At 48.2% G+C, this 15,092-nt stretch overlaps 1 gene segment (V, D, J or C); it reads left to right on the forward strand.

The window, feature by feature from the left end:
• Nucleotides 1–665: 665 nt before the first annotated feature.
• On the forward strand, nt 666–12,922 carry LOC106737509 (immunoglobulin kappa variable 3-20-like). The segment is given in 4 exon segments: nt 666–735; nt 991–1,290; nt 11,945–12,229; nt 12,918–12,922. Coding segments are annotated over 4 exon segments (639 nt in total).
• The last annotated feature ends 2,170 nt before the right edge of the window (nt 12,923–15,092 follow it).

Genomic DNA, 15,092 nt, shown 5'->3' on the forward strand with positions numbered 1-15,092 from the left:
ACATAATCAGAAGAATCCCATCATAGGCATAGAAGCAGTCATACAGAAGAGCTGGGGGTAGATGTTATGAGCATGTCGCAGGGAGGGTGGGGGAGACTGAAGACACAAAAATGAATGCATGAGCAGCTGACAAGAAGGCGGAAAAGCCTAAGGACACAGACAGAGCTGAGATTATGGAGTGGCACTATGAGACAAGGGTGGTGAGGGACTGCTCCAGAGGTTTGAAGGCATTGGCCAGAAACTCATCTCTACTGGGCCAGCACAGTGGAGACAGAGATGGTTCCCAGTGCAGCAGAGTGGGGATGTCCAGCAGGTGTAAAACAGCATGTGGCTGAAGTTGGCACCAGAGCACAGGAGAGGTAGGTCTGTGGAACGCAACTGGGTGACAACACTGTGCAGCTACAGCTGTAAGACAGAAGAATCAGTTGCATGGCATGGCTGCCACCACGTGTCTGTGCTATCCTCACTGCCAGTGAATAGGTTTCTTACTCGTAGCTCCAGGCTGTCTCTAGCCCCTTCCCTGCGTCTCTGCCCTGAGCCCCAGAGAAGCCACATTGACATTAAGGCTGCTGCTTTGCATACAGCTGTCCTGGTGACTGTGCCCTGCTCTGGAAAGCAGATATAAAGGGGCCGGTTTAACGCTTGGTGTCTCTCAGCTCCGTGTCAGTCGGTGCAGAAGCAGCAAGATGCTGTGGCAGACTCAGCTCCTCTGGCTCCTCGTGCTCTGGGTGCACGGTAAGAACTGGCACAGGAGGAATATTAATACAACATTTTATTTGCTAGCAAAAATTTGGTGGTGATTCCTGCATTTTATAGATGGGTGGATTTACTTCTTCAAGGCAAAATCATTCCCATACTATTGACTATCTAAGAGCAAAACTACAAATACTTTTTCTAAAATAAAAAATGTAAAGTAATGTTTCTTTGCTGATATTACTTCTGTTGAATTTTCTAATGTTCTTTTCGTGTTGCCTTTGTTAACCCATGCAGGCTCCAGCGGGGAGATTGTTGTGACTCAGACTCCAGAGTCCCTGGCAGTGTCCCCAGGAGACACAGTCACCATCAAGTGCAAAACCAGCTCCAGTGTTAGCAGCAGCATGGCCTTGTACCAGCAGAAACCAGGGCAGGCTCCTAAGCTTCTTCTCTACTACACAAATACCCGCCCCTCCGGGATCCCCGACCGGTTCAGTGGCAGTGGGTCTGGCACCGACTTCACTTTCACCATCAGCCGGGTGGAAGCTGGAGATGCTGCAGATTATTACTGTCAGCAAGGTAGCAGCGGGTCTCACAGTGCTACAGACCAGCACAAAAACCTCCCTGGGCTTCTGCAGTTTCTGTTCCTCTGTTAGTCCAGCTGCCTTCTGCCCTCACACCATCTATTAAACTCTAACTCTTGCTTCCTTTCAAGAGACAGCCTCCAGGAAGAAATCTCACACTTCTCACTTATTCTTCCCTCCGCAATCTTGTTATTTCTGTTCATTTCTTCACCTGCTGCCACACAATAGCCCCAAGACTGAAGCTTATATTACTTTTTATTCTGTTCTCTCTGTCAGAGGGGCAACTTCTCAGGCTATCTGGAAATTTTGTCTTTCTGGATTTTATATTTCCAACCACAGTTCTGCAAGGGTTGATAGGCAGATTGTATGTATACAGCAGAATGAAAGTGTGATCAGAGCAGAGGTCAACACATCCAGGTAGCTTTCATTTCCCAAGCATGGGGCTCCAAAGCAGGGAAGATGTGGCAACACAGTTTGTAACATGGGCTGGTAACACAATATATGCCTAAGGTCTCCAGTGAGGCAGGTAGCCAGCACTGAAGCCCATGGTGCTAAGCTTTCGCTATTACAGTTCCCTTGCTGGCTAAATTCCTGGGACTATAGATGTGCGAGCGCAAGCTAAAATCACACAGCGTCAGATAGTTGTATACACTTAAATCTAGATTCAAGTTAAAAGTTACAAAAAGACAAGGAATCAAATAAATACTTGAATCCTTCCAGGCACCATTCATCCTGTAATCTTAAACAGGAGGACAGAAGGATTTTTGAAGGACACACAAAAGAGTTATTTCCCCCCCCCCCCAAAATTGACTCTCTCATTGGTTTGTTTCAAGTTTTCCCAAAGCAAAAGTTGTAAGCATGACCAGTTATAACAAAAGAAAGCACCCATGTCAGTACATACAGACACCCTGTGATTTTGATGAAACCCTACTTTTGAGTGAGGAAGTAGATGACAATTTCCAGTAGCTGTACACGGGGCAGCTGTCTCTGATCCTGGGTGTGTGAAAAGTCATTGAGGCCCCCAGGGCTCAAAGCAGAAGTGGAAAATAATCTATAAAAACAACCTAACTGCCAGAGATGAGCAGGTTTGGGGCTTGCCACCAGCTTCTAAAAATTACATCCCTGGAGTTGCCAAAGTCTTTCAATGACAGTGCTGGGTTCTCCTTTGCCTGGTCCCCTGAGCTAGCATGAACCCCTGTGTAACCAAGGGTGGAAATGCTGCCAGACAACCAGAACAGCATCTCTCACCTGATTTGAACAGTTATAAATGGATACATAGAGAAGACAAGATGATAAAATCAAGTCCCTTACTCTCAAAGTAGTCACCAGCCTTTCAGTCTCTCTTCTGGTACAAATACACTCTGTGCCTGAATAGTAAAGCAAAACCTGAATCCTGCTGCAAATCTTCCAGAAACCTTTAAACATTGACTGGAAAAAGAGCTACAAGAAGTGGCAAGCATGAACACAAATGGACCCTCAGCCAGTGGTGGGAGGGCGGGTAGAGCACTATTCTGCTATCCCCCACGCCATACCCCAAATATATTGATCGGTATGGTGCTGCTCCTATGGCCAGGCAGGAGTAGTGCAAGACTTCCCCTACCTGGCAAACTGGCTTATAGTGCCCGCTCACAGTCAGTGACTGGGGTAGGTCCTCCCATTGCCCACCCTAGTTACCCTACTGATCACAGGAGCTAATTTACCACTGTGGTGCAACGGCTGGTTTTCAGTAGGGCTGTGCGAAACAGCAGCGTTGTGCTTCAACATCCGTTTTGATGGAACAGTGTTTTGTTTCGAGCTTCGTTTCGTTTTGAAAGCACTGTTCTGTTCTGTTCTGTTTTGTCGACACGGTTTCACTGTTTCAACGTTTTGCCCTTGGGCTATAATGGGGAAACACAAAACAGGCTAGAATTGTGTCATTCCTTGCCCGATTGCAATGAAACTTGCAGAAATCATACCCCCATCTGTGAGCATGAATCCTGCCAAGTTACAAGGAGATAGGTGCAGAGGTTTCTAGGAAACTGCACCTCAGGCTGCTGACAAGCTGGAGCTGGGGAGCAGGAGCAGGAGCAGCGTCCTGTGATCTGGCAGGCAGATGGGGGGGCCCGCACCCCCTGGAGGAGTCCAGCAGAGCCCCTGAAGACCTCCCAGGGGTGTAGGAAGGGCCTGGTCTGCCTGCCAGATCACAGGATGCTGCTTCTGCCTCCTGGGACCCAGTGTTGAAGAACTGAGCCCAGCTGGGGGAAGCATCTCCTCCAGCTAGGCTGAGTTCCCAGCCCATCACAGTGCTGGGGAACTCAGCCCGGCCAGAGGAAACCCATCCTCCAACCCAATTGAGTTCCTAGCCCATCGCAGTGCTGGGGAACTCAGCTGGGCTGGAGGAGGCACTTCCCCCAGCCCGGCTGAGTTCCCCAGCACTACAATTGGCTGGGAACTGAGCCCAGCAGCAGGAGGTGCTTCTCACCACCGGGCTCAGTTACCAGCAGCTTGCAGCCTTGTGGAACTCAGTCTGGTGGTGGGAGGCAGGGCACAGCACTTCTGCCACCGGGCTGAGCTCCATGGGGCTGGCAAAGCCGATAGGAGCACAGCCCAGTGGCGGGAGGTGGGCAGAACCGGCACTGCACTCCCATTGGCTCTGCCAGCCTCACAGAGCACAGGCCACTGGTGGGAGGTAGGAAGAGCAAGGGTTGTGCTCCCCACGGTTTGAAATTCGAAACATTTCGAAACTTTCGAAACATTTTGGCTGCCCTCGTGTCATTTTGAGGCTGTTTCGAAGCCCTTCGTTTCATTTCGATTTCACTGTTTCGAGCTCAAAACAAGTCGAAACAGTGTCAAAATGAAACAGCTGTCGAAGCTTCACATGGCTCTAGTTTTCAGGCCTTTCATTCAGTTGGATGCAATAGAGTTACATTAGCTGAAAACTGGTGTAATGGCTGGACAAAACCCCCCCAAAAGAAGAATCAAGTCCATTCTCAAGCCGTTCTACAGGTGCAAATTGTTTTCCATTTGCTGAAATTTCAAAACCATCATAGCTACGTCATTCTTTCACTACCAAACCACAGAATCATGACCAGGGTAACTTTTATCTAGGCAAGAGGAAAACCAGAGCAACAAAGATGTTGCAGGGCAGGCTTCAGCGTGGACTAGCAATGCACTATATACCCACCTTCCTGGCAAGCTCATATTTGGGTAGCCCATACTGACACTCAAGCCACTGCATCTTTCCTGCTGATGTTATCCATACTGCCTACATTCACTCAGCCCTGGGGAGCCCATAGAAAACTACAGTTCAAAGCAGGCCCATCCAAACTATATCATCCCAGCCAAAATCTTTGTCTACCCAGGTGTTCAAAACCTCCAAGGATGGAGATTTCACAATCTCCCTGGGTAACCTGTTCCAGTGTTTCACCACCCCCCTGTGGTTCCTCCTGCTCTGGATTCAGGGTAAGAACAACAACAATAGAGGGAAAATTTTAAGAGCCTTGGGAAGGCTGCTACTTCCTTCAGCAGTGATGACTTTAAATGCCAGGTCCCTGGCTGTGGGGTGCAATAAATATATAACATAAATAGATGGGTTTCAGTCTCAGGTCAAGAAGAACTCTGGAAACAGCTATAACTGAATTCATACCTGCAGCAACTAAATTATATAAAGACAAATGAGAGCAATGTAGTGATTTTCCGCTTATATATTTTGTTCATATTCCCTGACTTTCTGTCTATTTGATATTCTCTGTCCCCCATCCAGGCTCCAGCAGGAACATTGTGAAGAATCAGACTCTGGAGTCCCTGGCAGTGTCGCCAGGAAACATCATCACCATCATCTGCAAAGTTGTTACATACAGTGCTACTTACACTAATCTGGCACCAACAGAAATCAGGACAACCCCCTAAAGTTCTTATCTATAAAACTTCTCAGCATCCCTCTGGGATCCCAGACCAGTTCAGAGACACTAGCTCCGGCAGTGACTATACTCTCACCATTAGCTGGTTGAAGCAGGTGATGCTGGGGGTTATTACTGTCAGCAGCATGACAGCTTCCCTTTCACGCAGTGATGCAGACCAGTGCAAAAATCTGCCTGCTGGATCATCTTCTGTTGCTCATCCAACAGCTGCTTCCTGCACACACTCACTGCACATAATCAATGCACAAGCTGTGCCAGGCATCTAGAACTTCACTCTATGGGTCTCTGTCCCCTTCAATCCATTACTTCCCACTACCACATGCACTGATTCATTGCACTATACTCAGCAGATCAAGGTGTACCTGAGCTGTGTTGGGATATTCAGTACCCCCAGTCCTAAGTATACCAACACTGGCTCCTAATGCATACCTGCATTGACAGCTAAAGATGCTTTTTGGGGGCCTGAACTATGAATTAGCACACTGGACTATGCATAAGTGTAAAGGTTTAAGGTCCTGTAACAGGGAACCCTAGCCCTGTTACCTCCAGACAGATGAGAAGCAAGAGGGGAGTAGGTGCCTTTAAGACTCTGACTTTTATAGCCCAAAGAAGCAAGACTTCAGATGAGCCAGCAGCCACAGGAGCCAAGTCAGGGGCTGGAAAGCTTCAGGGTAATACTTGGGAGAACAAGCTGGCTAATTGAGTAGAAAACCCCATGCCTGTGTGGCAGGGCAGTAGGGGTGCTCTTGTACCAAGTCACCCACCTCACTGCACCCAACCAAAACCAAGCTTTGGATGCTTCTCCAGGGCTGCCAGCTTCTGGCCACCCCCTTCCTGGAGCACACCCACAAGCCTGGGGTAACCGCTGCCACCACTCAGGGCTAGTCTTTGTCCAGGCTCTGAACCTCCCGGGGAACACAGGCCTTGCAGACTCCAAGGGTGCTTAACCCACCATGAGATTCTGGAGTCCTTCATTTAGCCTGAAGCATTAACAGTATCTTCCCTTAGACCACTGAGGGGGTGGGGGCTACAAAACATACCTAATCCCTCCAAGCAGATCCAGCAAGGTTTGGTATAATGGACAGCGTTATTGCTTGGAGGGGGTAGGCATGGAGAGGAGGTACAAGTCAGAGAAGTATCAAAAGAAAATCCCAGAGCAAACAGAAATGGCTTGGTAGCCTTTTGACATGTCTCTAGGTAACTTCATCCTACATTACTAGCTAAAATTTGGGTAAGTTACTCACAAGTATCATCCAGAGGCTGACTGAGCTTTCTGAGAGGGGACCCATGGTATTGGTGAGCTAGGCAGAGCCAGAACTCATTAAATCCATGGACAGACACTGGGGACTGCTTCCCTAATTAGCAGATAGGTAACTTGAAGGCATAGCAAAGAAAGAGAAAAAAGGCTGGTATCCTGGGATACCAGACTGGGAAGAATAAAATGGGCCCCAGGCAATGCTATGGCTTCCTGGGAGCAGGTCCTATGACAGACCTATTTCTTCTCCCTTTCAAATCTTTACAAAGCTCCTACAGATCCAAATGGGTCCAGGTTTGGTCCCTCAGATGTTCTCTGCGGTCAGCCTAGCTCCAGGAGCAGACACAGCAGAAAAGGTTCACAGCCCAGAACAATACTCATGCAGGAATGGCAATAATGCACCAGTCTCTGTGCCTGGTACTGAGGGGCCCTGACAGCTTAGGTCCTCAAACCTAAGCTTCAGATCCTCAAACACCACAACCACATTATTTCTCTGCTTCTGTTACATAAGCTTGAGGGCAAAATGTCTACCCCACTGTGTTTATAGGTCTTGGTTTTGATCAATGAACATGGGCAACTTCACCTCAGACAGTAAAGAAAGACAGATGTGGATGCCAGGGTAGCCTTTCTGCCACGCTTTCTCACTCTGCACTACAAAAAGTCACAGCATGTTAAAAAGACATTGTTATAGATGAGGAAAGAATGAAAGACCATGCGATGCCTGTGTGTCGCTGCACCTCCGATGGAGCAGAAGTGCACCAGGTCTGCCAAGCCCAGCGTTGTACAGAGCCTGGTCAATGCAGAAACCGTGGGGAGTGTTCAAAACTGTTCTGAGCAAGATGATGTTGCAATTTGGATTTGAGAACCAGTGAGGGCAACCCACAGGCTCAGTCCTCTCCTGCTGCTTTTCCCTAAGAAACGTGTCTTGCTAAAATATCCCAGCCCCCGTAATAACGTTCTTTGCAGTTATGGTCTGGTTTGCTACAGACCAGGGCTGACTTCTCTCATAAGAGAACCCATAGATGGTAAATTATGTTGTAGCAAATCCATGGCCAGCTAGGAAATGCCAGCTGGCTTTATACAACACTAAGCTTCTTCATATACCCATGGACTTGTAGTAAGAGGTGATAGATGCCATATGTTAGCATTGAGCATTTCTCCTTCCATCCAACAGAGGACAGGAATATACATGCTCTGTTTCCCCAATTTGGTACATGTTGCATTTCAGTTCTTGACAAATACATGTTTCTCCCATAACCCAGCCACCTACCATGTTGCATTTTAAATAAGCTCTTATCCTTTGCCCCTCTCTCCCCAGACCAGCTTCTGGTGATAGCCACAGGTTGGCTTTGTAGGAGCTTTCTAGGAGCATTTTCTTACTTAAAAAATCTCCAACTCACATTTTCCTTACCCCATTTCTCTATTGATATTTAATGAAAAGTCAACAAGCTCCTAAAAGTAAACTTCCAGAAAGCTTAAGCCATATTCACAACTCAAATAAGTATAGAGGGTTATTATATGCAAGTGCTGCAGAGAAAAAAGGCTGGATTCATGCACATTCTGATTTTCAGGGTTATTTTTCCCAATGCTGAACCATTCGGGCTGAATCTGACACCTGCCCCTTTTCTGGAGATAGCACAATCCCCATCTGACTAGACTGGATACTGTGGATGAAACCCTTCACCTGGAAGCATCCATGGCCAACTCAGAACAATGCATGGATTCTGGAGGTCCCACCAGAGTGAAGGTGTTCGGCTTTAGGGGCCCAGTTCCCACAACAGCTCCCCATGATACTGGAGCCAAATGCCTGGGAACTCACACTCCTTGGACCTGGGAATTGAGCTAATGGAGAGGAAGGGCCAATGCCTACTCTCAGCTGGCCATTGCCTGCTCATTGCTAGCCACCAGGGCACTAGCCCCTTCCTGCATTCTGCATCAGAGCTGAAGAAACACATTGCCACACACAGCAGCTGCTTTGCATATGTCCCCCCCTTCCCCCCCAAGCCATTTCCCTCCTGCTCAGCCCATAGGTAAATGGCTCCTTTCTATGGCGTGCATGCTTGTGCCTGCCAGCCTGCAAGAACCAAGATGATCTCGCAAGCACATCTCTAGCTCCTTGTGCGTGGGATTCAGGATAAGAATCAAAAGGAGGAGAGGTTTTTTTCAAACAATGACTTGGTGCTAGGATTGAAAATATGATTACATTGACACCCAGACACCACAACACTGTAATAGGCACGTGAAAAGCAAGTAGTGGACAGATAATATTGGAGACATTAATAGCTCTTATTTTTCCTTTTATCTTATTTCTCATGCAGGGTCTAGAGGGGATCTTGTGCTGATTCAGACTCCAGAATCCCTGCTGGTGCCTCTTGGTGACACTCACCATCAAATGCAAAGGTGATCCATACAGCAGTAGTAGTACTGCCTGGTACCAACAGAAGCCAAGACAATCTCCTAAACTCCTTCTCTACAGTACAAATACCAGTCTCACCAGGATCCCAAACTGGTTTGGTGGCACTAGGTCAGAGAGTGACTACACCCTCACAATTACTGGGTTGAAGTAAATGATACTGGAGATTATTACTGTCAATACGATAATACAGTTCCTCTCACACAGCAATGTAAACCAGTACAAAAACCTCCCTGTGTGGTTTAGTTTAATTTAAGAGTTGCTTCCTGTCGGGAGGCACAGCCTCAGTGCAACCATCTGCTGCATCCAGGCCAAGCACCTGGGATGCTCTAGCTCCACAGCCCACATTCCAGGTCCAGCCAACACCCAATACATCTGAGGAAGGTGAAGAAGAAGAAACACACACACACACACACACACACACACACCCCTCACCCACATAGCAACAGGACGCAAAAATTCCTTCCCAGCCCATGTGGCAACTAGCAAAACCCAGAAGCATGGGAAATATCCACAGCAGAAATGGGTCACCAAAGGCCACTGTGCCCTTGGCAATGCTCTAAGCCCCTCTCACTCATCTCACACGTTGCATCTCACACACTGCAAATAAAAGCAGCTCCTGCATCGCCCAGTCCCTCTGTCCCTGTCCAGTATCTCCTGGCCTCATGTGTACTGAATTATTATGCTGTTCCCCCATCAGTCCCCAAGGTGTGCCGTCTCCTGAGGAAGACACAAAATTCCCCAGGGTCTGAACAGTGAATTGATACACTGGGCCAGATTTTAAACTGATGATTTATGGCCCACTTCTGGTCCCATCAGCTGACTCTATACAACAAGATGTTTCTTCAAGTATCTAATAAACTCAGTGGGTGATGTTACATATTGTACTTGGACCATACTAAAAACATTTAAAATGCAAGCATCTATTCGTTAATACTCATTAACTCATGCTAAGTGCCATCTGAGTGTCTCAAAGTTACTCCACTTTGAATGAGGATTAACTCTGGTCACTGCTACCTAGCTTGTGTTAGGTAACTTCAGTCTACTCCACAGAAATAAAACAATCAATTTGTTGTCCTCCAGCATCCCAGGATGCACCACTCCCAGCCCCTTTGCTTCCCATCAGAGCAGGGATAGAGCCCAGGTGTCCTGGCTCCTAGTCACACCCCTGCTTGCCAGCCCACTAGTGCCAAGTCAGAGCTGTGCCAGAAACAATATCAACCATTAATGTGCAGCTGTTCACAGCATGCTCTAACTTTAATACTACCAAACATTCAGGTTTAGCCCAGTCCAAATGTCATATGTAACTTCAACCTGAGTCAGACATGATACATGGTATTTGGTACTTCTAATCCCATCCAACAGACAGCAGTAATACTTTACACATGCTCTTCTTCCTCAATTTGGCAAGTTACTTCTACACTGCATTGTACATACAATGTCATTACTGCAAAGGGGATCAGCCTGTTGAAAGTCTCCGAGCTGGAGTCATAGGGGAGAGCAACAAGGATGAAGTTGCAGTGGGTGTCTGCTACAGACTGCCAAACCAGGAGGATGAGGTGGATAAGACTTGCATCAAATAGCTAGCAGAAGTTTCCAGATCACAGACCCTGGTTCTCATGGGAGACATCAATCATTTCAGTCTTCTGGGAGAGCAATACAGCACTGCACAGGCTAGCCAGGAAGTTTTTCAAGCATGTTGGAGACTGAGCTCAGTGGTGGCAGATGACAGAACAAAGAGCAATGGTCTCGAGTTGCAGCAAGGGAAGTTTAGGGCAGATATTAGAAAAAAAACTCTCTCAACAGGAGGGTACCAAAGCACTGGAACAGATTACCCAGAGGGGTTGTGGAATCTGCATCCTTGAAGGTTTTTAAGACCTGGCTAGATCAGATCTTGGCTGGGATGATCTAGTTGAGGATGGTCCTGCTTTGAGCAGGGGCTTGGACTAGATGTGACCTCCTGAGGTCCCTGCCAATTGTAGTTCTCTAAAATTCAATGAAATATAGCGCCGGTTTCCACTAATTTTTCCTTCCAGACTTAACCTCTAGTTTCTATAATTTGTCCATCAATTATAATAAATAAAAACCTCCTCCACATTTCATCAGTCTCTGTCTTTCCTGTGATCAAGACAAGGGAGGCTGATTCCCAGTCCATTGCCACTGTCTGATTTTCTGATGACGGTGTTCGGCTGTGAATCAAATTCTCCTAACTCTCAGCAGCTAAGAAAGCATCAAGGTCCCAATGCTTCCTTTCACATGCAAGCTGTTATTCTGTCTCATCACATAAATTGCAATGTGTTACGATGTTTAGTCTGGAGAATGCCATTACATTCCCAGGCCTTCTTAATCCTAAATGATGACTCAGTCCTGGATTGGGAGAATTTATGATTTGGGAGTACTAACTACCCATTCCTTGTGCAAAAGCACAACTGTCATCTGATGAGCTGGGCTTTCTGGTGAAAGCCGGCCCCTCTCGGCACCAAAGACAATCCCAAAACAAATCATGGGCTCTGCCACATGATAATGGACAGGTCTGGTTGCAGGGGCAAAGCTGTCAGGACAAACCCCCATAACACTTCAGTCACACACCTGGAAGCTCAAATTCCTCAGCCCTGGGCACTGAGCTGACTCACAGGAAGGGCCGTTGCGGGCTCGCAGCTCAGCATCTCAATCTCACTGCCAGCCACGGGAGCACAAGGCTCAGACAAGGGTTAGGCATGGTGTTTTGCATCAAGCACTGCAGCCGGGGGAACGCACAGTTACACACTTTGCATGTTTCCACCCACGGGCCGGTTCCCTCCTATTCAGGGCACAGATAAATGCCTCGTTTCCATACTGCACACACTTGTGCCTGTCAGTCTGCAAGGACCAAGATGATCTCACACGCACATCTTCTCTGGCTCCTTGTGCTCGGGGTTCAGGGTAAGAACTAACAATGGAGAAATGGGTTTCAACCTACATCTTGGGGCTGGAGTACAAAATGTGATGATCTCAACACTTGGACAATGCAAGAGGCACACAAAAAGCAAGAGACGGATGGATGAAATTGGAGACAGCAACAGACTCTCACATTTTTCCTTTTCTCTTGTTTCTCATGCAGGCTCCAATGGGGACGTTGTGCTGACTCAGACTCCAGAGTCCCTGACGGTGTCTCCTCAAGACACCGTCACCATCACCTGCAATGCCGGTTCATACACTAGTAGTAGCATAGCCTGGTACCAACAGAAATCAGGGAAATCTCCTAAGCTTCTCATCTACAGCACGAGCTCCTGTGCCTCGGGGATCTCAGACCGCTTCAGTGGTGCTAGGTCGGGCAGTGACTACACTCTCACCATCAGCCGGGTTGAAGCAGGTGATGCTGGAGATTATTACTGTCAGTACCATGGTAATACCCCTCTCACAGTGATACAGACCCGTACAAAAACCTCCCTGCAGGCTCCATTGGTTCACTTAAGCAGCTGCTTCCTGGGGAGACTCACAGCCTCAGTGCAACCCACTGCTGGGCTGAAACTCGAGCTCTACTTCTCTGTCGGCGAGGAGAACTATGCGACTAACCGCCAGCACTCATCCGATAGTCAGGCAGAAGCTTTACTGACTCCAGAATTATCCATTAAACACAAAGCAATTCATCAACTGTGGTTGCCTGTATACAAGTAGTCAACTTTACTGGGATTGCCAGAATATAAGCAGGCAGTTACCAAAAACTGAGCGCGTTAACGCAACTTCTTACCACTTTACAGTCTCTCTAGGGCTGTTACTCAGGAGGTACTTTCCATAGTCAGCCCTAGTGGGTGAGCTTCCTGGGTTGTGCGGTTGAAGGGTTGGTCCTCCTTTAGAAATTCATGCAGGCGTCTCCCTCAGAAACCCATGCAAGGGATTTGCACGCAGCAAACAGGGAACAGCGAACAGCAACACTGACTTCACTTGACTTAGGCTACTTAACCCTTTAGTGACATCACCAGTATCAATGTTAGCTAAGCTTGTTATTAACATTTCGGCTTATAGAGCCTAAGAATACAATAGTACAGCCTTACAAACCTGGAATATTTTTTCCGTAATTCTCCTCTTTCCAGATTAGTCCCAACGATTACCCCATTATCATCTTAATTCATGGTTCTATTGTTCCATTGTTTTGAATGTTCCCTGACATTTTCCTGGGGTTAACTGTAGGCCACAATCACTGCCAATTCTGCATTATCTCGCCTCAGGCAGGATCATCCCTATCAAAACTATCATTCTTCACAATGCAAGGGTATTGGTGCCCTTCCCCTCCAGCAGCACCATGGCCACCAAGCACAGGGTCAGACTGCCTGTACCTTACACGTTGGTGCAGGAGTTGAGATACACTGCAAGCTTCTCAACCTCCCTACCATAAGTATATGATAAGGAGGGGAATAACAATGCTGACCTCATGGAGGAACACCTTGAGAGGCTGGATACATTCAAGTCAGCCCGCCCTGACAGTTTACACCCCAGGGTACTCAAGGAGCTGGCAAGCATCATAGCCCAGCCCTGGCACGGATCTTCAAGAACTCCTGGCGCTCTGGTTAAGTACCCGAAGACTGGAAGAAGGCCAATGTGGTGCCTATCTTCAAGAAAGGGAGGAAAGTGGATCCGGCAAACTACAGGCCTATCATCCTGACCTCAATCCCGGGGAAGGTCTTGGAAAAGATTATCAAAGCGGCCATCCTTAAAAGACTGGCTGATGGCAGCATCCTGAGAGATAGCCAGCACCAATTTGTTGCGGGTAGGTCTTGCTTGACCAATCTTATTTCCTTCTACAACCAGGTGACCTACCACCGGAATGGGGAGAAAAGATTGATGTTATTTATCTTGACTTTAAAAAAGCCTTTGACCTCATATCCCATGATCACCTCTTGGCAAAACTGGCCAACTCTGGCCTCGGTCTCACCACGATCCGCTGGCTGGGGAATTGGCTCCGTGGTAGGACCCAGAGGGTGGTGGTTGATGGAAGTCAATCGTCACGGTGTGCGGTCACAAGTGGGGTCCCCCAAGGCTCTGTCCTTGGACCTGTATTATTTAACATCTTCATTAATGATGGGGGCATTGCTCCCAGATGCAAACCAGCCAAGTTCACTGATGACACCACACTCTGGGCTAAAGCCTCCATACCTGAGGACAGGAGGGCAATGCAGGCTGACCTGGTCAGGGTCAGGAAATGGGTGGATGAGAACCTGAAGAAATTGTTTTTTAGATAGATAGGGAGTAAAAGGAAGGCCCAGGGAGGAATAGGACCCCTGCTAAATGGGCAGAAACAATTGGTGACAGACAGGGGGGCCAAGGCTGAACTCTTCAACGAGTTCTTTGCCTCAGTGTTCCTAAGCGAGGGGCACGACAAGTCTCTCACTGGGGTTGTAGAGAGGCAGCAGCAAGGCGCCAGACTTCCATGCGTAGATCCTGAGATGGTGCAGAGTCACTTGGAAGAACTGGATGCCTTTAAGTCGGCAGGCCCGGATGGGCTCCATCCGAGGGTGCTGAAGGCACTGGCCGACGTCATTGCAGAGCCACTGGCGGGAATATTCAAACGCTCGTGGCGCACAGGCCAAGTCCCGGAGGACTAGAAAAGGGCTAACGTGGTCCCCATTTTCAAAAAGGGGAGGAAGGAGGACCCGGGCAACTATAGGCCGGTCAGTCTCACCTCCATCCTTGGTAAAGTCTTTGAAAAAATTATCAAGGCTCACATATGTGAGAGCCCGGCAGGGCAAATTATGCTGAGGGGAAACCAGCATGGGTTTGTGGCGGGCAGATCGTGCCTGACCAACCTAGTCTCTTTCTATGACCAGGTTACAAAACGCCTGGACACAGGAGGAGGGGTGGATGTCGTATACCTGGACTTCAGGAAGGCCTTTGATACGGTATCCCACCCCATACTGGTGAACAAATTAAGAGGCTGTGATGTGGATGACTGCACAGTCCGGTGGGTGGCGAATTGGCTAGAGGGTCGCACCCAAAGAGTCGTGGTAGATGGGTCGGTCTCGACCTGGAAGGGTGTGGGCAGTGGGGTCCCGCAGGGTTCGGTCCTTGGACCGATACTCTTTAATGTCTTCATCAGCGACTTGGACGAGGGAGTCAAATGTACTCTGTCCAAGTTTGCAGATGACACAAAGCTATGGGGAGAAGTGGACACGCCGGAGGGCAGGGAACAGCTGCAGGCAGACCTGGATAGGCTGGACAAGTGGGCAGAAAACAACAGGATGCAGTTCAACAAGGAGAAATGCAAAGTGCTG

This window comes from Alligator mississippiensis, chromosome 2, assembly GCF_030867095.1.
Source record: "Alligator mississippiensis isolate rAllMis1 chromosome 2, rAllMis1, whole genome shotgun sequence".
Classification (NCBI taxonomy): domain Eukaryota; kingdom Metazoa; phylum Chordata; order Crocodylia; family Alligatoridae; genus Alligator; species Alligator mississippiensis.